This window comes from Phyllostomus discolor, chromosome 6 (genome assembly GCF_004126475.2).
Source record: "Phyllostomus discolor isolate MPI-MPIP mPhyDis1 chromosome 6, mPhyDis1.pri.v3, whole genome shotgun sequence".
Taxonomy (NCBI): domain Eukaryota; kingdom Metazoa; phylum Chordata; class Mammalia; order Chiroptera; family Phyllostomidae; genus Phyllostomus; species Phyllostomus discolor.
The window spans coordinates 199,636-227,121 of record NC_040908.2 but is presented as its reverse complement, the minus strand read 5'-3'; the positions used below and the strand labels follow the sequence as shown (position 1 = coordinate 227,121).

The 27,486-nt window shown below is 59.6% G+C and overlaps 2 protein-coding genes across 4 annotated transcripts; one reads left to right on the top strand and one right to left on the bottom strand.

Moving 5' to 3' along the window:
* Positions 1–5,859: 5,859 nt before the first annotated feature.
* On the top strand, positions 5,860–13,733 carry ALKAL2 (ALK and LTK ligand 2). 2 transcript variants are annotated; one of them, XM_036027621.1, is made up of 7 exons: positions 5,860–6,047; positions 6,247–6,472; positions 7,105–7,426; positions 8,662–8,715; positions 8,808–8,888; positions 11,107–11,172; positions 13,503–13,733. In XM_036027621.1, exons 3-6 carry the CDS (start codon positions 7,168–7,170, stop codon positions 11,169–11,171), a joined length of 459 nt encoding a protein of 152 aa, XP_035883514.1. In that variant the 5' UTR covers positions 5,860–6,047; positions 6,247–6,472; positions 7,105–7,167; the 3' UTR covers position 11,172; positions 13,503–13,733. The 2 variants fall into 2 exon arrangements, with proteins under 2 accessions (XP_035883514.1, XP_028373250.1); XM_028517449.2 differs by lacking the exon at positions 5,860–6,047 and having other exon boundaries at positions 6,201–6,472.
* A 2,170-nt stretch (positions 13,734–15,903) lies between these two features.
* Positions 15,904–26,899, bottom strand: ACP1 (acid phosphatase 1). Of its 2 annotated transcripts, none has more exons than XM_028516431.2 (6): positions 26,758–26,899; positions 23,183–23,256; positions 22,823–22,936; positions 18,240–18,301; positions 16,235–16,340; positions 15,904–16,146 (listed from the first exon to the last, which is right to left on the bottom strand). In XM_028516431.2, the coding sequence occupies exons 1-6, from the start codon at positions 26,798–26,800 to the stop codon at positions 16,069–16,071; spliced, it is 477 nt and encodes a 158-aa protein (XP_028372232.1). In that variant the 5' UTR covers positions 26,801–26,899; the 3' UTR covers positions 15,904–16,068. The 2 variants fall into 2 exon arrangements, with proteins under 2 accessions (XP_028372232.1, XP_028372233.1); XM_028516432.2 differs by lacking the exon at positions 22,823–22,936 and adding an exon at positions 22,983–23,096 and having other exon boundaries at positions 15,906–16,146.
* Between the last annotated feature and the right edge of the window lie 587 nt (positions 26,900–27,486).

The window sequence follows — 27,486 nt, the reverse complement described above, 5'->3', positions numbered from 1 at the left end:
GGGCGGCCCCACGGTTCCCCAGAAAGCCTCCGCTTGGAGGCTCCTTTGCTTCACTACAGAAAATAGTGAACAGCAATTTTCCTTACGAAGTGCTTATTTGCTTTAAAAATAAATTAGCCCCAGATTCTTTAAATAACAAACATCCTTAGCACACTTAAGACTCAACTCGACTTGAATTTCGCCCGTATTCTCGGGCGTACGCATGAGTGATTGCGTGCTCCCGGGGTCAGCTCTGCAAACATACTTTGCAAAACACTGAGCCAGTCACTCCGATGGAATTTCCACAGATGCCAAACATTTGAAAGTGTCTGGATGATTGATTCCATTTTTCGTTTTCCATCTGAGCGTTCCTGCCTTTGCTAAGAGCGGACATGGCCGCCCCGTGCACCGGTTTCTCCAACGGGGTTTGAGAAGAAAATCGCAACCACCGAACCCACACGCGTGGGATTGCAGGTTCCCCAACCCGCGGGCTGTGAGGGTTCAAACAAAAGTCAAGTTCTAACGAGCTCTCGCTGCTGCTGCATGTAAATCACACCGGGAGAAGCCGGACCCAGCAGTCGCTGCCACTGCCGGATGGGTAACACTTGTTCCCACTGTTTCCCGTGGCTGTGTGGTCTCAACGCGCTGACGATGGAGTGAGTCGGCCTTCCTCCGTGCTGCGGGCGCCCCCGGATGCACCGTCAGGGACCCTCGGTGGGGCCTGAGCGGAGCACAGTCCCGGAAAGCGACAGCCACCAATCACGTTAAGTAGCAGCTGCCTACTGATTTCACAAAAAGGAAAAGAGAGAGAATGCTTCTTGCTAACACTGAGGCTGAATGCCTCTAAGGTCATACCAGGCAGCTGCAGGTGTGCTGTTGGGTCCAGACCTTCCTCAGGCCCGTGGCCGCCTCACTATCGTCATGGTTACGGAGGACATTCAGTTAGGGTTCCGTCTGGAGACAGCCCCACCTCAGCAACTATGAACAACGCAAATTCTACTTACTTTCTGTCTGTGCGTCCTGCTCCTATTTTACGGGCAAGTGCCATGTACTGCCAATTATTTAAACGTGCGAGGCAGTTCAAGTACATGTTGATCTTAGTGAATTTAAAAAAGCCCTGACTGGTGTGGCTTGGTGGGTTGGGAGTCGCCCTGCAAACCAAAGGTTCACAGGTTCAATGCTGGGTCATGGCCCCGGAGAAGCAAATGACCGGTGTTTCTCTCCCAGTCTTTCTCCCTCCCTTCCCCTCTCTCTAAAAATAAATAAAATATATATTTTTAAAAGACAAAAATAAAGTGTTCGTTTTGAATATGGAATCTCTTCTCGAACTCAGATGTCCCCACTCTGTGGGGAGAGAATGCCCACCCCCCCAACTGCTACTCTTTTTTTTGGTAAAGTTACCAGTTTTTCTTTTTTATGATTTTATTTATTTATTTTTAGAGAGAGGGAAGGGAGGGAGAAAAAGAGGGAGAGAAACATCAATGTGTGGTTGCCTCTCTTGCACCCCCTACTAGGGACCTGGCCCACAACCCAGGCATGTGCTCTGACTGGGAATTGAACCAGTGACCCTTTGGTTCACAGGCCCATGTTCAATCCACTGAGCTATACCAGCCAGGGCATACACTGCTACTTTTTAATGGGTGCCTTTGTAAATATGTAATAATGATTCCATATGAAATAGAAACAATATAATACATTAACAAGACTCATACTGAAATCTCCAGCTTCTCTGTGATGGCCGATAATGAAGGGAAGTCAGACAACCAGAGAAAGGACATCAAGTGTCAGCCAGCAGGAGGGGACGTCAGGCCAACTCAGCCATCCTCAGAGCCTGGACACGGCCGTGACAGCACGGCGGTCACTGTGGAACTTGTCCGTGGTCAACAGGTCAGCAGGCGATGGAGAGGTGCGGGGGCTCCCCTGAGCACGTCCGTGTGAGCCCAGCGGCCCCACAGCACGCCCATCACACAGATTTCGAGTCCGTGTGCGGCAGATCAACGTGGACAGTGGATAATCCAGGAGAGTTCAGCCCATTTTCTGAGCGTGGATTTCCTACGCAGCTGTGACCAGAGCCCAGAACTCCCTGCCCAACACCGTGTACGATGCGGCGTTCCGCTCCTCGGCGGCTGGGCACAGGGGGGACACGACACAGAGGGGGCTCGCAGGACAGCGAACACGGGGAAAGCCGTAGTAATAGTGAGAAGTGTTTTATCAGTTTCTTAAATTCTTCAGGCAGCAGTAAAGGGCGAGCACACGTTGTCTGCACTAATGTTCTCGGGCTCCTGAGACAACAAACGCTCCTGTCGTTTCCCTTGTGGGTGTGAGGGGACTGGGCTCCCGGGCGTCCTGCCCAGGGCCAGGCCACCACTGGGCGGGAACCGGCCGAGCCCTTCCGCCTGCCTCTCAGCCCACGGCCTCGGCTCTGCCCCACGGAGGCTGCCCCACGGAGGCTGACCAGGGAGGCTGACCAGGGAGGCTGACCAGGGAGGCTGGCTCCTCAACGGGCCATGCGGCCCATCCTTTCTGCCCAGACTCACGGAGGTGCGAGGGCCCCCCAGGGGCTCACAGATGCGTGGCCCTCTGTCCAGGATGCTCTGCTCCAACCCCCGACCTTCGAGTGCGTTCCAAGGTCGCTGCGCCCGTGTCTCCGAGGGAGCTCCGAGCGACGTCATCTTTTATCGGCAACAGCGCCTGGGCCATGCCGCTGCTGTGTGGCCGCACGCTCCGGGCGGCGCTGGCCCAGCTCGGACTGCGGTTCTGCGGCGTTTCCATGGAAGGGGCGCCCGGCAAACACTTGTTCGGGGGACGCTCGGCGGCCTCCGTCCGCAGACACGCTCACAAGTGGCTCGCTTCTTCCTTCTCTCAAAAACCCGCAGGTTGTGGTCCCGGAGGGCAGGGAGGGTGGCCACACCTCTTCCCCAGCTGGACATCATCACTAAACCAGTCCGAGGAGAACAGTGGAGCCCAGGCTCCCTTCGAGCTCCGCCCGGGTGGTTTGGCCGAAGCAAATCTCCGACTTCGGGGCGTCCCAGGCCTTCACACGTGGCTTCGCAGACATGAGTGTCTCGGGAGTGAGTGCGGTGACGAGCCAACACTCTCCGGGCATTTCCGTGGTCCAGGACAGGCTCTGGGGGGAGAGCGTCCGTCAGCACCTCCCAGGGGCTCCATGTACTCAAGGCTGGTCCTGTCAGAAAGCGCATCTCCCCAAGTGCTTGCACAGTTTCTGCTACATCCCCAGCACACTAATCACGCACTCACAGCAAAAATAACATGACTGGTGAAAGTTAGGCATTAAACACTGTTTCTTTATAGTACATAATGTTTCCCTCTAGGGAAGGTAACTTCTTCTCTCTAGTAAGAGGTTAGTTACATTGTTAAATACCAGGATGGTGGAGCAAATACAACACCTAATGAATGTGTATCTATTTTAGAAGTCTTTGAAGGTAGCTAATATTCATCTCAAGTAAAATACGTAACTGTGGGGAGCAGAAGAGTGTCTGTAGTTAAAACCTTAGCGATTTGCACTGTTTATAAATTCAAAGAAGAGCCCGCCCGTCTCACACTCTAGCTCCACGGAAGAAGCAGGTGAAGCGCGACCTTCCCCCCTCTGGTTCGTTTCATTTCCTTGGCCCCGTATGTTTCCTCGGAAGGGAAGAAACCTTCGTCAAATCTAGCAAGAGACGTTATTCATTATTTTTTTGCCAGTAATGTTAAAATATAATTTGTTGCTTAATTTTCTGTCTTTTCTTTTGTGGGCCCTTCATAGTAGAAAGTTGTTCAAGTACTAAAGGAGGAAATAACATTATTTAATATAAATATATCACTTCTTGCTGCCTGAAAATGGATAGTGCGATTCATAGTGCTTACTGCGAGTAATTCACTCCAGGCTGCGCAGCAGGGCTGCGTTTAGCGGTCTGGTGACAATCACGGAATTACACAGCCGTAGACTCCACAGGCACCCAGTCCGAGCACAGGGAGAAGTGGAGAGACTCTGGGAGTTGGCGACTGCACCCCATTTTCATGTAGACCAGGTACGTGTACTTTGTTTTGCCCTCACCAGCACAGACAGCTCGTCCAGCCAATCCGGTGGTGGTGACACCGGGTGCGGGCCACACGCGTGTTCCCGCTGCCCCGAGTGAGAGCTCCGAGGAGCTCACCCTGACAGCACGGCACGTGGAGGGGCTCAGCAGGGATTACGCGTCAGTGTGCTCTTGTGTCGGGCTGCACACGCCTGTGAAATGATTCATACAAGACGAGGGACCCCTACAGCCTCCGCAGCACAGAGATTTGCAAGGAGGAATGGATGAACAGCTGAGTCGTCTGTCCTACGAGCCAGACCCCAGGACTGGAAGCACCAGCCGAGCACCGGTTCCGGGGCTGGTGCTGACGCAGGAGAGATTCGGGTCATCTGGGCAGGCGGGGAGCAGCCACTCCACGAAGCGTTTGTCTGCCTCATTAAAACCGAGAAATAGCCCTGGCTGGCGTAGCTCAGTGGATTGAGCGCGGGCTGCAAACCAAAGTGTCTCAGGTTCGATTCCCAGTCAGGGTACATGCCTAGGTTGCAGGCCATGACCCCCAGCAACTGTACATTGATGTTTCTCTCTCTCTCTTTCTTCCTCCATTCCCTCTCTAGAAATGAATAAATAAAATATTTTTAAAAACTGAAAAAGAAAGGATAATATTAATTACTAGTAAGCCTTCCTTGGTTGGTAGAATTTGGGGAGGGGAGATAGTTCTTACTGGTATTTTTTAGAAAAAAAAAGTAGCTCCTGATTTTGTGGAATATTTATTGGAAAAGAAAGATTGTATGCAAATGTAAAATACGAGTTTGAGCTCATTCCTTGTGTTTCCCCCCCAAACAGGCTTACGCGACTGTATTTTACAACAGACGCTTCGCATGTGGGAGCCACGCGCCCCTCCAGCGGGGGCTCCCCGGGAACCAGAATGGGCGGGGGGGGGGGGGGGACTTGTCACTAGGCGGCGCTCTTAAAAGAGGCGCTAACAATTTTTTTTACACACGTAAAGGCAAAGGGAAAAGGGAAATATCTCATTTTATCTGCCTTAGATCTGTGTGATATGAATTTTTATTTTTTTCTCGAGTATTGCTTAACAGAAACGTCCCCACCCTGGTAACGCCGCTTGCGTAAGCGCTCGCTGAGGACGCGAACCGTTTGCTTCCAAAGAGTATTAGCGCCTAACCCAGCGCGCGCGTGTGCGAGCGCGGGGAGGGGGCGTTGGTGGTCATATTGTGGGGTCGTCCATCTCTACGTGATTCACCCAAAGAAACGGACCTGGTGTGGGGAAGGGAGAGGGGCGCGGAGACGCAGAGACGGGGGCAGAGATGCAGGCGGAGAGGGGTCCTCGGGCCGCGCCCCCCGCTCCCAGCGCCTCCCAGCGCCTCCCAGCGCCCTGCGCTCCGGCCCGCCGCGCGGCCGCTCCGCTAATAGCCAGGCTTTTAATCCCAGCCCCGCGCCCCTTCCCGGCGCGGCGCTCACTGCACCTTTCCCCGTCAGATCGCGGGCTTGGAGGACGTCCAGCGCTTGCCCAGAAAGCGCCAACGGAATGGGAAAGTGCGCAACTGACTGATAATACATTTTACAAGAAAAAAAAATTACAGGAGACAAATTGTTGAACTCTCACCACGCGCCTGCCTATGTCTAAAGAACCAAAACTTTCTGGAAGACGTGGGCCAGGAGGGAGCCGCCCCCGGTGGTCTCCTGCAGGCGGGTCCCTGGAAGGGGCGCGGCGACCAGCCCAGCGGAGGGTCTCGCACCGAGGGGGCCTGGCCCGTCTCCGCTGGGCTCCGGGGGCTGCGGGCCGGAGGGGCGCCGGGCCCTGCGCCACCCCGAGTTCCCTGCCCTGCCCGGCAGTCCCCTGCCCCCGGCTGCCCCTCCCCGACCGCCGGGCCACGCCCCCGGGTCCCTCCAAACCGATACACTCTAATTGATTTATTAAATGTCGAGGCAGCTCCTTTTTTAATAGCCCGAGCTCTCCATTTAGACAAAAACAGATCCGAGTTCCTGGTAAAGGCGTTTCTTCTCCTCCTGTCACAAGTGACAGGAACGGAGGTAAATAGACGGGGGAGGGGAAGGGAGGCGGAGGGAGAGGGAGGCGGAGGGGGTGGGAAGAGCAAGGGGGAGAAGTGGGTGGGAGGGGGAGGAGAGGAAAGGAGGGGGCGGAGGGGGGTGACGGACGCGGCGGGGGGGGGGGTGGGTCTGACGAAGATCCGCACGGGGGTACGAACACTTCAGCGGCTTCTAATTAAAGCCGGCGTGGAGCCCTCGGGACCCGCCTGACGTCGGCGGCGCGGGCATAAGAGGCGCCGGGGTCCGAGGCGGCCGCTGTGCAGCGCGCGCAACAGCAGAGCGGCGCGTGCGAGTCCTGCGCGTCCTGTGAGCCCCGCAGTGCGCGCTCCGCCGGCCCGGGCGCCGCGAGGCATGGAGTAGCGGGACCCCGGGACGGACACCGGAGTACGCCCGAAGCTCCAGAGCAGGTGAGCGGCCGCCTCCCGCGCGCCGGGGGCCCGCGGGCACGTAGGGGCCCGGCCCCTGTCGCAGGCGCTGAGGGTCCCCGGGACCTGGCACTGTGGGAGGCCGCAGCAAAGGTCTTGGCGCGGGGGCTCCTCGGTGGGACTCGGGGGCCTGTGTGGGCGCACGAGCACCACACAAAGGCTGGAAACTTGAGCGCAGCAGCTGGGCCAGGCGCGCTGGGGGGCCTCCTCGGAGGGACGAACCTCCCACACAAGGCTTGTGAAGGTTAAAGAAAGTTGTGCGGACGGACGCCCCGCGCTCCCCGTGAGGGATGTGCCGTTGGGTGAAAGTTTCGGGGCCAGGGCGGGACGCGGCGGGGGAGGGCCGAGCCGTTCCGCTACGGAGCTCAGAGCAGGAGCCAGTCTCCGCAACCGCATGTGAAAGCTCGGTTGGGGCCCCCGCTCGGGGCACCCCGCTCCGTTGGGGCACCCCGCCGCCGCCCCCTCCTCTGTCGGCTCCGCCCGGGACTCGGCGGGGCGCCCCCGCTCGGGGTCCGCGGGGACCGGAGGGGGTCAGCGGGGGTCCATGGCTGTGGTCTCTCCACGGCCCCTGCCCCACCAGCCAGCCGACTTTCTTCCCGCTCCCCCCCCCCCAGCTCATCCCTCCAGCCAGCGAGTTCCGGGCGCACGGACCTCCCAGCCTGCCTGCCGAGCGCACGATGCGCGGGCCCGGGCGCCCCCTCCTCCTGGGGCTGCTGCTCGTGCTGGGCGCAGCGGGGCCCGGCCGGGGAGTCACCGAGCCCCGGGAGGCCGCGGACAGACAGACGCTGCTGCGGCTCATCGTGGAGATCATCCAGGAGCTCAAGAAGTACCACTCGGGGGAGTCCAAGCGACTGCAGCCCCCAGGCCCGCAGGACGCCGCTCCGGGCCGCAGGGAGGCCTCGGACTACGGGCTGGACCCCGAGGAGCAGCGGGCGGGTGAGTGCGTGCGGCTCCAGGACCCAGAGCTCGTGTTCGCTTGCAAATAGAAGGGTCTTTGAGAAGACGCATTTTTAAAGGCAAATCCATTTCGATTGGTTAAAAAAGAAGAAAACAGTCAGTCCATGAAGGCTACCTCGCGGATAACCATCCCCAGCCTACTTCCGAGACGCGGGGTGCCCCCTGGGTCGGTAGCGCCCGCTCAGATCTGCCCTCTGTTGTTCGGGAAACGGACGTGTTCTCGGCGGCGGCGCAGCGGCTTGCACGGCCGGAGCCGCTTTGGCCTCCCCCTCGCGGAGCCCCCGCCCCCCAGCGCCCCAGGGGGGCGTTTCCCAGGAGAGCCTGCCAGCTGCGAAGGCTGGCCTGGCACAGTCAGGTCAAGTGTGATAAGCTCGGCTTTCAGGAGACGGGCCAGAGTTAGGGGTGAGTGACCACTGACCCGCGGTCGGTGTCTGACCCTCGGGTGGGGGGGGCATTCCTGCGGGAGCAGACAGAGGAGCCCACCTGCACAAAGGCAGGTCCCGGCCGGAGCAGGTGAGCAGGACATGCCCCCCCGGGGACCTCGAGGGCAGAAGCAGGCGGAGGTCAGAGAGCAGTGTCCCTGCCCGAGTGCCCGCCCACCCAGGCTGTGTCTGCTCACAAGGGGGGTCCCCAGGAATTCTGCTCCTCTCCCCCAGACCAGGTTCTGCTGGTTGGTAACACCAACTGCACCTACACAGCTTTCACAGCAGGTGGTCTGAAGACATTCATCTGTTTTCTAAATATGTACCCAGAAAAAGGAAACTTCTGTGGCCATTTGCGTGTTGCATGCGTGAGGTTTTCTTTCTGGAACTTGGAGAGGTTGTGGAATTTGATTCCCAAGCTCTTCGAGATGAAAGTGTCCAACTGTGATGTATTCGCTGGAAGCTCAGTGTCAAAAACCCACCACACACACGGTTTCCTTCACCCTCCGCTCCAGGGTGCCCCTCGCTTCCCAGCGGTGGGGGCCGGGGCCAGGGCCGGGGGCTCTGGGAGCCGCTGACACGGTTCAGAGACGCTGCGCCTCTGGGGACGCTGTCCGCAGGGCTCCAGGTGCGAGGAGCGAGGGCCGGTCTCGCCCAGTCTGTCCTGCAGCGGCCACGCGGGCGTCCTGTCCCCGTGGGTCCCTGCGGCATCTGCTCGGGATCACGGGGGGGGAGGGGTGGGGGGAGATGCCCCTTTCGGGCAGCACAGTAACCACTCTCTCCCTCAAACAGAAATTGTCCCCCGGGACCTGAGGATGAAGGACAAGTTTCTAAAGCACCTGACAGGTGGGCTTCCCCTCACCCCCTCACCCACCCTGCCCCACCCCGTTCCCCGCATCCTGAGACCCCTCGCGACCTGTGTCCCCTCCGCCTTCCAGGTCCGCTCTACTTCAGCCCCAAGTGCAGCAAACACTTCCACAGGCTCTACCACAACACCAGAGACTGCACCGTCCCGGCATGTGAGTGACGGGCACACCGTGGCCGCACGGGGGGCGGGGGGGTTCCCACGCCCTCCCATTCACCCACCGCCGGCCTGCCTTCCTCACGTGTCCCCTCGTGGCCTCAGCGCCAGGGCCAGGTGGCCGGCCAGGGAAGAAGGTCACGACACTTGGCAGCAGCCGGGGCGAACCTAAAATGAGTGATTGGCCGGGATTAACCATGCTCGGGGTGGGCGGGCACCTCCTGATTCCCTTGGTGACGATCAGACGGATGTTGAGAGTGAGGGGTGCAGGGACCGCATGCCCTGGGGTGAGGAGCCAGTGGGCCCCCGAGACTCCCCCCACCCGTGGGTGACTCGCACCCTCGTTGCCGTGGGGCTACACTGCTGTTTCAAAGTTCTGCCCTCCTGTTCGGCGTCACCACCGACTCGGAAACGCAGACCGGCCCTTCTCCGTGTGGGGCCGGCTCTGACTCTGACTTCTCGGTGGTTTCTCCACGACAACGTGCGTTTTCTCCAAAGTGGCTCCTTGTGCTTTTCACAAAACACTCGATGGGGACAAGTCACTTGTTCAGTGAAGCGACATCTGCTAGAGCCCCAAACCAATTTTTTTTTTTTTGAGGAAGTGCAACTTCCATTGCTGGCTCAGGGAGGGAAGTTTGCAAATAAGCGGTATCTCACCAGCTGCTCCCAGGGCTGACCGGGGGGCACAGGCCAGACCTGCCAATCCTGTCTTTGAAAAAAAAAAAAAGCCACTTTCCGTGAAGTGGCAGTTTCCCCAGCGCAGACAGCAGTGACCCCGAGTAACAGCAGGTGTGCGCACTGGCAGAGGGCGGGGCACCCGGCTCGCGGGGCAGGGACCCCAGGGTGGGCAGCGCAGGGTCCCAGGGCACTGCTCTCAGGTTTTACGAGCCCCGAGCTCGCTGCCCCCCTCGTGTCCCTGCCAGATGGACCTGGCACATGCTGCTCCTGCACTTCCTTCCCCGAGAGTCACCTGCTGCTTGAGAATCATTAACCCGCTTCCCGAGGCCCGAGGCCCTGCTCGTTCCGTTGTCTGTGTGCACACGTGTTCCCGCTAAACGTGGTCTTACAAGGAGGGGCCGCAGACCTGAAGTGACCGCTGGGGTCATGACCGCTGACCCTCCCACTCACAGAGGACCTTCGCCCCAGGCCCACACCTGCAGACCCCTCTGCAGCCGCCGCCTGTCCCCTGGGCACTCGGCCACCTGCTGCCCAGGCTCCCAGTCACCCACGCACAGCGAGAGGCATCCCCAGATGGGGCCCAGCTGCAGCGCTCGGGATGGCGGGGCAGGTGGAGGGAACCCGGAGACCAGTGTCTCCCGGCCCACAGGCCTTCGGAGCTGCTCCGGGTCCCTGGGAGGCTGGGCTAGTGGGGGGCCCGAGGGCCTGTGTGCGGCAAGTATGGGCCTTCCCAGAGCAGCTCCCAGACCAGCACACACAACCCGCAGAAGTGGGGTCCCAGGGGCGACCGGGTCAGGGAAGCTGAGGTCTCAGTGGAAATGCCTGCACGGGCGGCCCAGTCGGCGGCCGCTCCGGGGAAGCTGCTGCAGGACCCACGTCCCCAGGGACCCGCAGGCCAAGCCCGGGCGCACCTGTGGGCGCAGGGTCGGCTGCCCGTCTAACTTGCTGCTGGTTTGTGCGCTCTTCCGGGTGTTCGTGTAGGGTCAGGGGCTCCCCGCCACTCGGTAGGACTCTGTGCCTTGAACAGCCAGCGGCAGTGACGTGCAAACAGCCCGGGGCACCCCCCTCCCCGGGCCAGGGTCCCTGAGGCCCTGGTTTCCAAGCACAGCTGACGAGGGTTGAACGGGACGCACAGCTGACGAGGGTTGAACGGGACGCGCGGGGTGCAGCCCGTCTGGGCCCTCCGCTTTCGCTAGGATGTTTGCGGGGGGCTCCGCGTCAGGAAGAAGTGCAGGGACTCGCTGCACACGGCCCGCGAGCGAGCAGACCCAAGTCTCTACCTGGAGCCCCCGCCCCTGCCCCTCCCCCCACAGCCTCCGGGTTCCCTGTCCGACCTCTGCCACAGGACGCCCCGAGCCCATACATCACTAAGTCAGCAGCTTGGGGCCCACGATCGCAGAGACAGACAGACAGTGTCCAGGGGACTCGGAACACTCAGAGAAACGAAATGGCTTCAGCGGCTGGTGCACGCGTTGAAGTCCAGTGCTGACCGAGGGGCTGCCGCAGAGGCTGACGGGCCCTGGTTTGCTCCCCCCCAGACTACAAGAGGTGTGCCCGGCTGCTGACCCGGCTGGCTGTGAGTCCCGTGTGCATGGACGGATGAGGTAAGCCCGCCCGCGCCAGCGGTCCCCTCGGGGACGGGGACAAACTCTGGGGCTCTGGGAACCCTCGCTCCTCGGCGAGGCCGCCTCCCTCTGAGCGAGGCCGACGGGACACTCGGCACCCCGGGGTGCTGGCCGGTCATCTTTGTCCACGTGGCGACAGGGCCGGCACGCAGTGTGTGTTTGTTTGAACCACATCCGAGCGTGGAACACGGGCACAAAGGAGGGTGACGTGACAACAGGCCTGTGCACGGTGCCACCCGTCCGCCAGCCCCCGCGAGCGAGCGCGGGCCCGGCACGCCCGCGCAGGAGTTGCGGCGTCTCTGCCAGACACTGGAGCTGGACTCGGCCGCTCTGCCGGTGAGCGGACGCAGGGTAGCGAAGAGTGGCTGCCCTTTCAGTAGCCCCATGTAGTTGTTATTCGTAGCCTCTAAGGGGGAAATGGTAAATGCGCACCAGGAATTCACAAACTGAACTTTTTGCTGGGCCTCTCGAGGGCTGACACACGACAGCAGCAGCTGTCAGCCAGCGGGCAGACCGTAGGTTCTGATTTCCCTGACGCACACGCCACGACCTCCTCATGTCACACTTCGGCCCGAGGCAGGTCCATCCCAGTGGGAAGAAGACGGGCTTTGGCCCTCGATGGCCGTCCAGGACACGGTGGGGGGGGGGGGGACATGCCGTGCCCGTCCAGCAGCTCCTCTCTGGGAGGGGACAGGCCCAGCACCGAGAAGGAAGCCGGGTCAGGCCGCAGAGCGAGCGCCCGGCTGGCGGAGGACTGGAACGGAAGCTCAGCGCGCAGCCCAGCTCTGGGGTTGGCAGCCCCGGTCCGGTCCGCCGGCCTGTGAGAAGCCCCGGCCGATGGCAGAGACGAGGACTGCACTGGGGCCCCTCGGAGGCTCCCCTGAGGTCGAGTGGGGGTGACGGGTCAGAAGCCGGGTCTTCGATGCCACAGCGGGAACGAGCGGCCGCGCTGTCCCGCTCCTGCGCCCGCGGCACGGGAGACCCCTTTCGGGTGCCGCGTGGACCCTGTGCAGCTCCCCAGTGGTGTGCCTGGGCAGACGAGCGCTATTTTGTGAGCCTTTGTGAAGCGTCGCTGTCTGCAGATCCTTGGGAACCTGCTTCCACTCTCCTTACACGAGAGGGGGCGCTCCCTCTGCAGCCCCTGCCCTGGGGGCTCCGTCTGCTCCGCCAGGCCGAGAGCAGCCAGGGGAGCGGCGGCCCTCCCCAGCCGCGGGGCCCACGTGTGCGTGGGGCGGTGCCGAGTGAGGCCCTGCTGCTGCTGCTGCTGCTGCTGCTGCTGCTGCTGCTGCGCCAGGACGAGCCCACGCAGCTCCAACACCCGGCAGAAGCCCGCCTGTGCAGGGGGCCCCCCCACCGGCCCTTCGCTCCCGGCCCACCAGGTAGTCAGACCAGACGGAGCACCGTCCAGAGGAAGGGTCGAGGTGGTGCCCACGAGCGTCCCCACATCCCCTGTGCCACTGCCCTAACGGTTCATTCTGGCCAAGAAATGGGTCAAGTTTAAAAGTTACATCTGCTAACTGTAATTTCACGTTTTTAAGAGATTCATTTCTTCCAGTCCCAGAAGGTTTAAACTGCAGTAGCAAATGCTAACTGGCTGGTCCCTGCAGGCTGGGTAAGGGTGCCCACGAGTGAGGGGGCAGGGGCTCCCCTCCAGGCTGAGCTGGCCCCACACCCTCCCTGCTGCCCGCACAGCACACGGGGGACAGGGGTGCAGAGCTGTGGGCTGAGGCTCCTCCCCGTCCTCCTAAAGGCTGCGCCTGAGCACGCCCAGCAGTCAGGGGTCTGGGCACAGGGACTCCCCCGGGACGTGCGGTCAGCACCCGGTCTCCTCCCGGAGGTTCGGCAGCTGAGCTCTCCTGGCAGAGGGCCCGCCCGCAGCCGGCACACCACAGGGCCCGCCTGGGGCTCCGGGGGCATCCCCAGAAGCAGCCCTAGCCCGGTCAGGAGCCGGACCGAGGGGAACTGGAGTGTTCCTTCCGGACCACCAGCCTTGCAGGCCCTGCTCACGGTGGGGCACGAGGCCTGGCGGCTCTGGCCCCAGTGGCCACGCACTGAGCCCAGGCGGACTGAGCGACCCAGGGGTCAGCAGCACGTGTCGGGCCTCAGGGGGCGGATTTCGGTGGTCTCCACTCCTTCGGCACGGCAGGCGTGGAGTCAGCGTGCAGCTGCGGCGCTGTCCACCTTCAGGGACGCAGACCGGGCGCGGGTCCCGTGTGTCTCTAGAGAGACCAGGCCGCGCAGCCCCACGCAGAGTCTCTGGAACGGGCAGCGGGGTGGACGTGATGGACCGTGTGCTTCCTTCCTTCCAGCCGCGAGCGAGCCGCGGAGGAAACCCTGCCAAGTGCCTTGGAGACCGACAGGGACCCGGAACCAGCCGCCTGCACGAGCGTGTCCCAGGAAGAGAGATTTATTTTTGCAGACTTCCACAGTTCCTGGCGTGTCGTGGGTTGTGGGCAGCGTCTGCGGACACGCACTCAGTCCGTCCGAGCGCCTGGCAGCGGACTTGCGCTCTGCCCTGCGGAACGAGGAGGCGCCGGCCCGCCATGCGGCACGTGTGACGTGCCGTGTGACGTGGGCACGGCAGAGGCCCCTCGGTCTCCTGACTGGGTGGAATCACAGGCTATTTCTTTAGAAATGTAAGCAGATTTGAAACTATATTTTCATATCACATATGGTATGATTTAATATTTTTATTACTTTTACAATTAAATTCCCAGAGTATTAGTTGGAACTGCATGAAAAGTTTTTAAAAAGATAAACTTCAGCTGGGTTTTGGAGACAGGGAAGTCTTGTAAATTGTGGACATACCGAGGCTACTTGCACCTGTCGTCTGTGTGATAAGTGTAAAATAGTAGCAATAGACTGTGCGACATGTACATACTGTACATAAGGCGAGTAATAAAGTGTTTGCTACAACAACCTCCGAGTGGCCGCACTCTCCGAGAGCCCCGCGCTGGAAACCGACGGTTCGCAGGTCCGTGAGGACAGCCCGGCAGCTGGACAGGAAGGACATCAAGGGCATCGGCAGGCGTGGAGGAAAGCGATGGGCCCTCATCAAGTCAAACCGTGACCCTTGTTCCGCTGCACAGTGGTGAGGCGGCTCCCGAGACCCTGGCTCGGAGTCAGCATTCCCGCTAGGCCTGCGCCTGCGTGTCCCCCGTGTGGCCGTGTGGCCGGGAGGGCGCTGAGCCTGAGCACGGCCCAGCAACTCCACGTTGTTGAAAGTGGGCACACTGTGCGCAGACCCGACTGGGTCCAGTTTAAAAAGACGCGGGAACTCGGCTGAGTTCTTCCGTTCTCGACCCCTGGTCTGGGCACAGCCACAGGGACAAAGCAGAGTCCTGGGATTTGAGGACCCGTATTTAATATGCATGTGCAAGCGTGAGCATGTGTGTATATGGGTTCACTTATGAACATAAAGATAAAGGAACAGCGGAGAGTAATCTAGCGTCTACTTTGGGCTTACTAAGCAATCACTGAAAAATTAGGGCGGAGTAAAATTTTTGAAGTACTCTGTCTTAATCCTGGGTTCCAACTGGTTAATCACTGAACTTTTCCCCCAGTCGTCACTTTGAAGGGACGGCACCAAACCCGCAATCTCTTCAACCCTCCCACTTCCCTGTGTGTTCTGGAAGACACTTTCCGTGAGCCTGCCAAGCAATCCCTCGGTCCTGCCTGCCCGGGCCCCGTCCCACTGCCCCCATGCCCCCGGTGCCGACACACGCTCCAGGCACACGCAGGTTCAGGACCAGACCCCCCACCCCACCCCACCTGGGGGCCTCGTGACACTGGAGAGGAGGGCCCCGGCCCCAAGGAGAAGCGGGCACCCCGACAGGAAGTCCTCACTGCAAGACCCCCACTGCTGGACACTGCGCCCCGACTCTGCGCGGAGGCCACGCCAGGACGGAGACGGGGGTATGGAACGGGGCGAAGGCGAGGCAAACCCTGGCCCCCGGGGCCGGGACTTGGGGCCAGGACTCGGGGCTGGGACACGGGCAGGGCAGCTGCTGCGGGGCCCAGACTCCTCTCTCACACAGACCCGGGGCCTCCGTCCCCGCACGTCCCAACACCGAAGACCAGCGTGCACTCCTAGCGCCGCCCCCCGGCTCCGGAAGGGCTCACCGAGGCCCCGTTCTGGCTCTTCTGCACGGGTCCGCAGAGCAGCAGGCAGACAGCAGACTGACATCTCAGCTGTATTTGTATAATTTCCCCAGTTTATTTTGAAAAATCTTTTTCTGACATATAACCACATGAATTTTAGTTATCTGAAAGTACACAGAAATTACCTGCATTTGCCTATAAATTAAGCCATGATGAAATAATACTTATCAATATCTAAGCATTCCAACATTAAAACTCCCTCCAACTATCTAATTACTTGGGTTGTTTGCGCATCTGAAAGCAGGCGCGTCCTCACACTGACCACGAGACGAAGCAGCTCACGGGGGTCCACAGATCTCTCTCTCTCTCCTGGATGCGTGTGTGCGCACAACTCGCCCCGGCTGTGCGCCCCGTGGGCGGAGGCAGGGGGCAGGGCGCTCGTCCTCCCGGCACCCACACACTCGGGAAGAGGCGGAGCGGGTGACTGTGTCACACACTCACCGGGGCCTCAGCGGGGTCCCGCTCTCGGTGGCTGGTCTGCGGCTCTGCCTGTGAGTGGGCCACGGCAGGAGTTCTGGGGGACGAAGAACACCTCACGTGCCCCCAAACTGTCCGAGTCAAAAACATTTATTTATTCTTTTGCAAACACACCACTGATTTCCATCTACAATTGCTTGTTTTGGGTAAAGAGCAGCAGGCGGACGGGAGTGCTGGCGCCGGCCTCAAGCTGCGGGCGCGGGCGGCCCTGCTGGGGTGCGGCCAGCCGGCCGGCGGCTAGTGGGCCGTCTCCAGGAAGGCCTGGCAGCACCTCAGGCACTGCTGGTACACGGTCTCGAAGTCGGACTCGCTCCCCTGCAAGGAGGAAAGGGGCGTGACAGGACCGGGGGTCCTCCCGCGGGCCCGCAGGGGAAGGTGGGCATGGACGAGAGGCGGTACTCACGTAGTAGGGGTCTTCGATGATGAGCTGTTTCTGAGGGTCGTAGCTCCCTAGCAGCTCGATTTTAGCTTTGCTGTTTTTGACCTGGTTACTCTTTCTGGTCAGATCTCTGTAAAATCAAAACTCGAACTCAGGTCTGTGACCCCTGTCTGGAGGTGACCCGGGGCCCCTGCACAGCTTCCTGAGACACCCCCATGGGGATGCGGCATGCCCGCCCGCCTGCCCGCCCCCGGCCACTGTCCCTCAGGCCCAGCAGCAGCCTGTCCCCCCCCCCCCCCCCGCCCCATGTCTCCACACCAGCTGTGCGCCCGGGGGGCAGCGCAGGGTCAGGAGGTCTCTGCGGAGTGCACGCTGAAACCACCAGTCACACGCCTCATTTAGGAGCTTAAACGAAGATGACGGAACAGAGCACGAGAGGCCACGTGGGCGAGGCCCATGTCCCCTCTGGCCTCAGCCTGAGCCCAGGCTGGGGGCTCAGCCGGCCCCAACACCGTCACCACCAGCTGTCCCGCGGCTGCACGGGAACACGCTCGCTGGCTGGTGTCTGACGGATGGACACGGCCCCAAAGCGGCTGGGCTCACACAGGGAGGCCAGCCAGCAGCTGAGCGGCCCGAGCGGGAAGGGACAGTGCGGGGAGACCGCCCCTGCTCCGCAGGGGCAGCACTGGACGAACGCCGACCGTGTCGGGGCCGTCACTGGTCAGGGAGCAGCGCAGGGCTCTCCGACCGGACGGTGCCAGTGGGCGAGGCAGGACGGACGCAGCTCCCCGCGGGAAAGCGAGAGCGAACGACGCAGCCTTTGCAGAGTCCCCGGCGAACAGAGACGCGGGGGAGCTGCTGCGCCCTTCCGTCCGCGCCGGTGGGGCGACTGGCAGCAGAAGCGGCTTCCCTGCGTCAACCCCGCGGAACACGCGTGCGTTAGTTCTGACACGGCCAGGGACTCCCCGCGGCCGCGGGACGAGCGGCACGGCGCCGGGCCCTCACCCGGAGTCCCTCCCTACGTCCTGCCCGGTCACCTCCCCGGAGTCTGCTTCCGAATCTGTAAAACATGCTGCGTTCACTCAGTTTTGGCTCGATCACGTGATCTCACATGCTTTCCTCATGGGGTGTAACCTCATCTTCACACGTGTAGCCCACACCAGCGACCTCACGAGGGCAGGTGGCAACACCACCACCCATCACAGCCCACCGGCACCGCGGCAGCCGCCCAGCCCTCGCCCTGCTGCCCGAGGACAACGTGTCACTTGCGGCCAACGACGAAGGAGGCGATAAGGCCCGGTGGGGAGTGTGGGCAGTGTGAGGCCCCTGCTGGACTCTGCTTCCCAGAGCCTAAGCTAGAGTCCAGCACACCCGCCAGCACACCCGAGACCCTGGGCAAGCACCTCCACCCCCAGGGCCTCGGGTTCCCTGGCCAAGGCGGGTCACAACGCAAACCGGTGGACGGTGCACTGGGCCCCCAGAGCTGCCACGTGCTACGGAGCAGCCAGCCATGCTCATGGGACACCCTGGGCCATGAGCTGGTTTTTTGTTTGTTTGTTTGTTTGTTTTACTTGATTAAGGCGATCAACAACTTAAATAGACTAAAAAGTGTTCTATTGGTCTTAGTTTCTGGGGGGGCGGGCAGTGGTTGAGGAGGAACAAGATGAGGGACCGTAAAACCCCACACGGTCCACGCAGCGTTTCGGCCACAACACAGCACCGTCCTGCGGCCACGGCCCCGCCCGAGGGAGACCCGCACCACCGCTCTCACAGACCCGGCCCGGCTGCTCCTCAGACCAAGGCTGCCGACCGAACTGCCCCGCACCCAGGTGCGCCTCCTTGTAAGCGCGCACGCCGGATGGCTCTAAGCTGCCTCCCACACTTCCCACTGCTCTGCACAGCCGGGGTCGGGGCACAGTGGCCGTCACTCGCTGTGGAAACTGGAAGGTAACAGCAAGTCACCTGCACAGCCAGCTCCCGGCCTGCCCACGAGAGCCGAGCCGCACCGCCCTCCGAGGGGCGCCCTCACCTCAGGTTGCTCTCGTCCATGCACAGCATGTAGTCGAACGTGGCGAAGTCCTCCTTGGTCACCTGCAATCGAGCGAGAGGTCGGACAGCGTTTGCGTTTGTGCCAATCCAGCCCAGAGGATAAACAGCACCCCAAATAGTAAAAGCAGCATTTTTTTAAAAGGCTACATTAGAATCTGTTACTCAGAAATTAAATTAGGGCCCTTTAAAATGAAAAGCGAGTTAACCTCTTTCCTACAACTGTGTTGCAGAGAAATGTTACGTTATAAAGTCCTCAGAGTGCACACGGAACAGCGTGACGTGTGGACTCGCAGTTACACTTCATCCTCGGTTTCTCAGTAACAATGTGAAATTCAGTCAGCGTGTTAAAACGTCACACACAAATGAGAATGAAGACACAATGGCTCACACAATCGATGGGACACAGAGAAAGCGATGCTAAGAGGAAAATTCACACCACCACAGGCCTCCCTCAGGAAGTAACAAAAATCTCAAACAATCAATCTAAGGAGCAGGGTTAACTCCTTAGATTGACTCCTAACGGACTAGAAAGAACAAGGCCCGGTGTGAGCAGAAGGAAGGAAATAATAAAGACCAGGGCAGAAATAAGTGAAATGAGACCCCCAAAATAATAGAAAAGATCAATAAAACTAAGAGCTGGTTCTTTGAAAAGATATACAAAACTGATAAACCTTTAGACAAACCCATCAAGAATAAGAGAGCAAAGACCCAGATAAATAAAATGAAAGAGGAGAAATAACAGACTCCAACAACTATATGGAAACGAACTGGACAATCTGGACAAAATGGATAAATTCCTAGAAACACACGATCTTCCAAAACTCAATCAGGAAAAAGCAAAAATCTGAACAGATTACCAGCAACAAAATCGAAGCATTAATCAAAAATACCCAGCACACAAATGCCCTGCTTTACGGGTGAATCTTCCCAAACATTCCGAGAACTAACGACCCTGCCTCCGAAACCACCGTGAACATTCAAGAGGAGGGAAGGCTGTGAACTCACTTAACCAGGCTGGCATCACCCTAATTCCAAAACCAGAGAGAAACATCACCAAAAGAAGAGAATCACAGGCCAACATCCCTGAGGAACACAGATGCAAAAATCCTCAACAAAACATTAGCAAACCAAATCCAGCAGCACACTGAACAGACCCCACACCACCATCAAGCAGGATGCATCCCAGGGACACAGGGTCGGCACAGTATCTGCACATCAACACAGGTGACTCACCACACTAACAAAATGAAGGACAAAAAATCACATGATCACATTGATCACATGATCAATGGATGCAGAAAAACCACTGGACAAAATCCAGCACTCTCTGTGACAAGAACTCGCAGTAAAGGGGGCACAGGGGAACACAGGTGACAGACCTACAGCCAGCGCCACACTCAACAGGCACAAACTACCAGCGCGCCCCTAAAGATGGGGAACGAGACAGGGGTGCCCGCTTTCTCCCTCGTATTCAACGCAGCACCGGAGCCCCAGCCAAGCAACCAGACGAGGAGAAGAAACGAAAGGCATCCAGCCTGCAAGGGAAGAAGAAAAGCTCCGTCTGCAGATGACACGACACTGTGCACCGAGAACCCCAAAGACTCCACCAAAACACGACCAGAGCTGACGGATGAGCCCCGTGAAGCAGCAGGACACAAAATCAGTAGTCGGGGATTGGTGGTGCTTGTACACATCAGTAACAAACTACCAGAACGACAGATTAGGAAAACGACCCCATTTACGACGGCACACAGGAGTGTGCGCTGGCGTGTGTACATACGTACATACACTGATTCCTACGCGTGTGAATGGACGTGCCCGTGGGCTGAGGACCTGCGCTGGGGTGCAGACACAGCCGCAGGGACACCCACGCCGCGTCCGTGGGCCGGCAGAACTGACACTGTGAAAACCAGCCTGGACATTCAACCCCTCTCCAACCAGCGGGGCACCTTCCGCAGAGCTAGAACAAATAACCCTGAAACTGACACGGAGCACCCAGGGCCCCGAAGAGCCACAGCGACCTCAGGAAAGAACAGAGCGGGAGGACGCACGCTGCCTGGTGCCGACCGCACCACGAGGCCGCAGCAACGCAAACGGCGGGGCGCTGGCGTGAGAACAGGCACCCAGATCAACGGAGCAGAGCGGAGAGCCCAGGGAAAACCCTCGCCCCAGGGTCAGCTGGCGCGGACAGAGCGGGCGGGCACGCACGAGGGGAAAGGCAGTTAGTGAACGGTGTCGGGAGACCAGGAGACAGACAACGCAAACCAGTGAGGACAGGCCGCCTTCTCGTTCCACACGGGAACAAACTCGAAACGGATTCAAGACTCGGATCCCGTCAGGTGTGCATCCAACCCGGACACCACGTGTGAGGACGAGCGTGTGCCCGGCAGGGCCGCACACAGGGTTCCGGAAGACAGACGCGTGCGCAGACGTTCGCAGGGGCGGAGTCCCGCGCCGGAGGCGGGAGCAGGGACCCGGCGCAGCCCCAACAGGAGGGACCTGCAGCCAAGAAGGAGGGGCAGGAGGGGAAGGAGGGGCAGGAGGGGCAGGAGGGGCAGGAGGGGCAGGAGGGGCAGGAGGGGCGGAGGGACAGGACAGCTTCCCCGCGGCCTCGGGAGGAGAGGCCGCCGCCAGCGCTGGCCACGCCGTGGAATGTCCCGAGGTCACGCCGACTGACTGTGCGCCCGTCAGAGAGGTTCACCGCAGAGAGGAAAGAACGCGGGGGAGTAAGCATCTCCCCAGAACGCCCGGACGTGCGACCTCAGTCGCCCGAGAGCACCGACCACGGGGCCACAGAGAAAGCGGCACCCGCGTGCGCTTTGTCTGCTGCGCCCAGGGCGCTGGAGCCCCGGGGACGGGCGCTTAGAGAAACAGAGCACCGCGGCCGCCGCGCCGCACACGCTGTGCGCGGACCAGAGAAACCCGCACCCGTGAGCGAGGTTCCGAGATCAAAGACCTGGGGTGACACGGGTCTCTGAAACGTGTCTCGCTAGGCCTCAGAGTTCAAAATACTGAGAAATCCTTCTTAAAAGCAACAGGAGCTTGGATGTTTTCACGGCATTATTTAAAATACCTTCTTTGTATCCCTTTGTAGTACGTAACCGTGTATGAGAACCCATTAGAGCTTGGTGAGAAACAGAAAATACAAAAGTACGAGTTCTCGTAACTCTGAAGAACTCAAAATACGGATACATGTACATTCTTCAAAGATACACAGGAGGAACTGGCAGGCTGTGTAAAAGCTTGATGAGATGAGAAAGCACAAGTGATGAAACGTTCCGTCTTGTGTTCAAGGCAAATGCCCTGAGGAAAGACCCGGGTCCTTGAGGGACGTCACTTAAATAATGACACATTGTGGACACATGACACTCGACGCCACAGCCAGAAACGGGAAGCTCACAGGTCTCAGGGCGAAGTTATCGAAGCCCAAAATAACGTCTCACTGATTTCTGAGGCATCATTCACGTATCAGAAGTGTTCCCCAGACAGCTTTGCTGTGTGAACTTTCTGGCTCACACGCTGATGTTTTCATTAAAACAAAGCGATGACCAAACCCCAACTCTACCACTTGAAGCCGGGTGAGTTTTAGTAAGTCGTGTATTTTCTCTCCAAAACTCAGTTTCTTGGTCTGCAAAGTGGGTTTACCAACTACCATATTTTTCGGACCATAAGATGCACCTAGGTTTTAGAGGAGGAAAATAGGAAAAAAATTTTGAAGCAAAAAATGTGGTAAAATATTTAATAACTTAAGTAACATAATATGTCACCAATGTAAATGTAAACAGAACTCAACGGCAGCATTAACAACCATTATTCCTCCCAGAAGGGGTGTGGGGGTGCGCCTTACAATCTGAAAAATACGGTGCTACCTTCCCTAATGAGTGAGCGACGGAGAAGGTACAAATTAGAACTACGATGCCGGCAGAGCTCCCTGGAGAGCTTCAGAGGGTGCAGTGCAGCGAAGAGGAGAGTCCTGGTCCGAGCCCTGACACTGAACTGCAGCTCTCACGGTGCCGTCCACACGGACCGACCTGTGACACATCAGGCCCTGCCGCCCAGCGCAGTGCCCACCAACCCCGGGTGCCGGCTGAAACCAGGCACAGTTTGGAGCCCAGCCCCTGCGTCACCCTGGCATTGTGTCAGGTGAGCAGCAGCCACATGCTCCCCTGGAGGGGCCCGAAGCCCCAGCGCCGCATGTGGGCCGAGTGCCGGTGACAACGCGGCCCGAGGATGGAGCGGCCTGGCAGGCGCCGCAGGGCCTTACCCCAGCAGCGCGCAGCGATGCTTGCACAGCGGCCACAGCAGCTCTGGCGTCCAAAACCCAGATGGACCCGAGGAGGCGCCTGCAGCCCAGGGCGCCCTGCCCCCACCCCTGGCTCTCCCCGTGACAAACCACACGGTCGAGGCCAAGGCCCCGGCAGTCTGGGGAAGCAGCAGTGGAGCGGGCTGGGCACGCCGTGGCCAGTACGCCAACCGCGAGCACACAGGCACGAAGAGCGACGCCTGTGCAGCGAGGCCCCGGGGAACCGCTGCGTCCCAGAAACGCAGCGAGGCGTGCTCTACCTGTCTGGCTCTGTGGGCCGTCTCAGTGCCGTGATTTCTCAGGCAGCTCACAGCTCTGGGGTCTGGCGCCCGGCCCACGTTCCAGTCAGAAACAGCACCACTGTCAATCACCCACTGCAACACAAAACACACGTGTGCACCTTCAAGCTCAACACGGTACCTGCCGGGCAGTGTGACTCATGGGGACACCGTGCTTCTTCATGCAGTCCTGCCCTCGGTAATCAGGAGGGTTTCCTATTTCATACGTGGAGGTCGCTGCACTGTCTATCCTCCACTGCGGGGGAAAAGAAACACGTTCTCACAATTTCCTGACCCAGAGGTGTTCACATGGGCCCCTTCACCACAGCGAACGGCACTTACCTTATCGGAGACATTTTGATCAGTGACCAGTTTTCTGAAAACGGCTTCCGCGATGGGTGACCGACAGATGTTACCTTGAAGGAAGAGGGGAGGGCAGGGGTGAGTGTCAGGTTTGAGGCAGGGCAGGTGCTGAGTGCCAGCACAGGGGGTCCCCGGCCACTTCACACATGGGGGGGCAGTGTGCGGGGCACACAGCACGTCCCCGAGGACAGCACGGGGACAGCATCTGTGCGGAAGCCACCGCCCTGCCCGTCATGGAGGGACCTGTGAGGGACAGCTGGCCACACCCACGGCCAATGATCTGACAGCCACTGTCCCAGCACTCAGAGCACAAATGATAAAGAATTACCACCAAGACACCATTTCCAGGTTCCTGTTGATGACCCCAACTCGGGCCCCGAAACCAATGAGGTAGGTTGTAACCAACCATTTCTTTTTGATCCTCACCTGAGGACATTTCTTTCATTGCTTTTAGAGAGAGATGAAGGGAGAGAGAAGCACCAGCCGGGTGCCTCCCACACGCGGCCCGACCACGGACTGAACACGCAACCCTTCCACTGCAGGACAGCACTGCAACCAACCAGGCCACACTGGCCAGAGCCATAACTGGCCACTTCTAAAGTGAAGTACAACAGAGCCCGGAGCAGTGTATTTTCAAGTATTTGCACGTAATAAGGATTACTACTGTTTCATCAAATGCACACCAAAGTCCTCAGGCATAAGAGTAGCCAACACAAACCTCCTGCACAACCTGCGTGAAGTCTCTGCTCAGGTGCTGCGGGCTCAGGAGTCACCCGAGTCACAGGTGCAGCCTGCAGGCTGCCACGCAGGGGCCGCCAGGGCCACCCTCGCCCCAGACCAGCTGGCTACCAGTTCAGGAGTCCCACAGTTCAATTACCCTCTAGGGCAGAGGTGTCAAACTCATTTTCACCAGGGGCCACATCAGCCTCGTGGTTGCCTTTGAAGTGCCGAATGTAACTCTAGGACTGTAAAAATGTAACCACTCCTTAACTAGGGGCAAGGAGCTCCGCACTGCCACCGGGTAGAAACAAGGAGCCGGGCTGGATAAAACAAGGTGGAGGGCCGGACCCGGCCCGCGGACCTTGCGTTTGCCACCTGTGCTCTAGGACTCACAGCATCAGGAGAACGCTGTGCTCGCGACTGCAGTTTTATTGTAACAGAAAGGGCGCAGCACCAGCCGGAGCAGGAGAGCAGACAGCAGAGCCTGGAGGAACCCCGACAGAGCGTGTTTCTGTGCTGGGGATGTGCCCCGCTCCCGGGACCCCAGAGCAACGACACTGAGCCCCGGGTGCTCCCAAGGGCCCTGAGGCTGGGGGGCCCGGGTCTCCCAAGTGGGCATGACTGACTAGTTGAGGAGCCTGGGCTGGACTCTGCCCCTAGCGCCCCCGAGGCTGGGTGGCACCTGGGCCCACGCAGGGCGGGGCCCTCCCTGAAGAACAAGACTCTCCCCCAGCAGCCAGGACCAGAGCCAGACCTTTCGCCAGCTGGGGCCCAATTTCTTACTGCACAGGAGAGAAGATAAAAGACACACAATCTTCTATCAGATTATCCCTACTACGTGCCAAGCAATGTACTTACGGGAGACACAGCCTTAGCTACAATAAAGACAAGAAAACAGACAGGAATGAACCTTGAGTGCCCTCGAGAAGCTAGTTTGTGCTGTGAAGCTTTTCCTTCTCACGTCCTAATTTTTTGTTAGTTTTTAAAACAGATATCGTGACCCACACTATTTTAATTATCGAATTTTAATGACACCACTTCCTATGGTGGTGTCATTATTTTGCTTACCACCACATTCCCTGGGAACCCTTTTGACAGCAACCACTTTCCCAAATTCAGACAACAGTTACTACTTTGGAACAACAGATGCCTAATACCTCAGCACCTAAAGATATAATAAAGAAGCTCCCTTTACAAATCTGTATGATCAACCATGAAATAACAGCTTAGTTTTCCCACAACAGGACAAAAGTATGGATGATGTGCTGCCTTAAAGTTAAGACAAATTCATCCACATTTTCTGCAGATGGTTATATTTGGAGCAAGAAGATACGTGTATAAGTGCAGACAGAAACAAGAAGAAAGACTGCCATAAAGATCAGAAGGCCTCCCGCCTAAAAGATCAACAGATAAGGGATGCTCTAACCTTCCCTCTTGAGTGCCAGCAAGCACATCCCCAGGTTCAAGCACCGTCACGGAAACACAGTGCTCCAGGTGCCAGCACAGAGAAGCTGTGAAACTTAGAACGTCATGGTCAGATTTCTTTAGAAAAAAATTTCAATCTGTGAAATCTGAACAAACTGCAACTTTGTTTTTCCAAATTAGACAGAATAATATGGGCTTACTCCACACTTCCATTTCAAGGACAGAGACTCAGAAAAAAACTAAATTCTCCAAGGGCAGAGGCTGTGTCTGCCCACCCACTGTGCCGGCTGTGGCACGACCACCTCACAAAAACATACACACTCGTAATGCCGAGAAAGTAGGCAGTACAGGTCAGTACAATGTGTCACTGGACACACTATGCCTCACTCTGAAAAAGGTCCACACAAACGCTATGAAGGATCGCGGAGCTCCCACAGTCCTGCAGGCACCAGGTGCTGGCATTCCCGCCCCCCAGAACCCTCACCCCCGACCTGCTGTGGCCCCTCGCTCCTCCTCTGCGTCATCTGCAGCCCCGCCCCGCCCTCCCCCTTCCCATCTGTCTAATCTCGACACAGCAGCTTCCAGAATCCTCCCCAGGCGTCTCCCGCCTCGACAAACCTGTCCTTCTCGGGCCCTGAGACAGAGGTCCAAGAACACTGCCCGCAGGCCACCATCGCTGTGCACAGCCCATGGAGATAAGAATAATTTTCACATTTTTTAGTCAAAAAAACCCTCAAAAGTAGAGGAACACTTTGCGACATGAGAAAATTCTATGGAATTCAAATCCCGCTGTCCATAAAGTTCTGCTGGAACAGCCAAGCTTCACCCTTTATGTGTTAGGGCCTGCAAAACACAAAAAATGCTTATCCTCTGGCCTTTTGCGGGAAGCCTGCAGACTTCCGGCCCAGGGCACCGGGCGCGGCACATCCGTGAGCAGTGGGACAAGTCACTCCAGCTGCCTCCCAGCAACCCGGCACTGGCGAGGGCGGCTGACGCAGAGATCTGCAGAACTAGGTCTCCTGGCTTGGCTTTGACAACCAAAAAATAACCCAAACCTCGCGGCCCATCTGCCTCCGGCTCAGGTTCGGGTAAGCGCGGGGGCACCGCAGCGCGCCGGCGGCGCTGTCGGCGGGCTGAGCGCGCAGGAGGCCTCTCGGCAGCTTCAGGTCCCCCCACGCCCGGGCCGGAGGGACTCCCGCAGCTGCACTGGAAGGGGCCCTGGCCCGGCGCTCTGCGCGGGGGAGAGGGCCCGGGGAAGGGGTCCGCGCGCGGCGCAGAGGGGCAGCCCGGGAACCCCGCTCACCCTCTGGGTCCGCGTCCGCGCCCGCGCCCAGAGGCACGTCCCGGGGAGCACAGGCCCACCCCGACCCCCGGGGAAGTCAGAGCGGGGCCAGATCGGCGCGTCTCACCCAGACAAACGAAGAGCACCGACTTCGGCACCTGCTCTGCCATCTTCCCGCGGAAACACGCAGGCGCCCGCTGACCGCGTCCGAGCGTTCGTGGCGCAGCGCCTGCGCACTCTGGACGCCCCGCCCCGCGCGCCTGCGCGGTCCGACTTTGGAGCCGGCCCGGAGCCAGCCTTTGGGTCTCGCGCTTGCGCAGTCACGCGCAGGCCACACTCCGGAGGCGGGGCCGAGTCGCGCGGACAGAGGGGGCGGGGTCCGGGGGAGGGGAGGAGTGAGGGCGGGGCGGCAGGCACGTGGGGGACCGGAGGCGGCGGGGGACGCGGGGACGCGGCGGGAGAGGCGGGGTCGCGAGTCCCCTGGAGGGCGGGGGAGGGCGGGGCGGACTTAGGTCGGGGCTCCTCGGAGCGGCCGCCTGGGGGTGGGGGGGGCGCCGGCCCGAGTCCCGGGCCGGAGGTGGGACTGCGGGCGCCCGGAGCGGTACCGGGGGCGCGGGGCCCTGAGCGGGTCCAGTGGGCGCCCCCCTCCCCACCAACACCTGGGCCTCGCGGCCGGAACCTGAGGCCGGGGCCGGGGTCGAGCGGGGTCCGCACACCATCACGGCCCCCGGGGCCCGAGACCCCGAGCGGAACGGACGCGCACAACCGTCCGCTCTGCGACCGGGACAGTCGGCCCGGGCGGCCTCAGGTCCAGGACCGCGGGAGGCGCCGGAGGCCGCCGGGCTCGGGTCGGGCT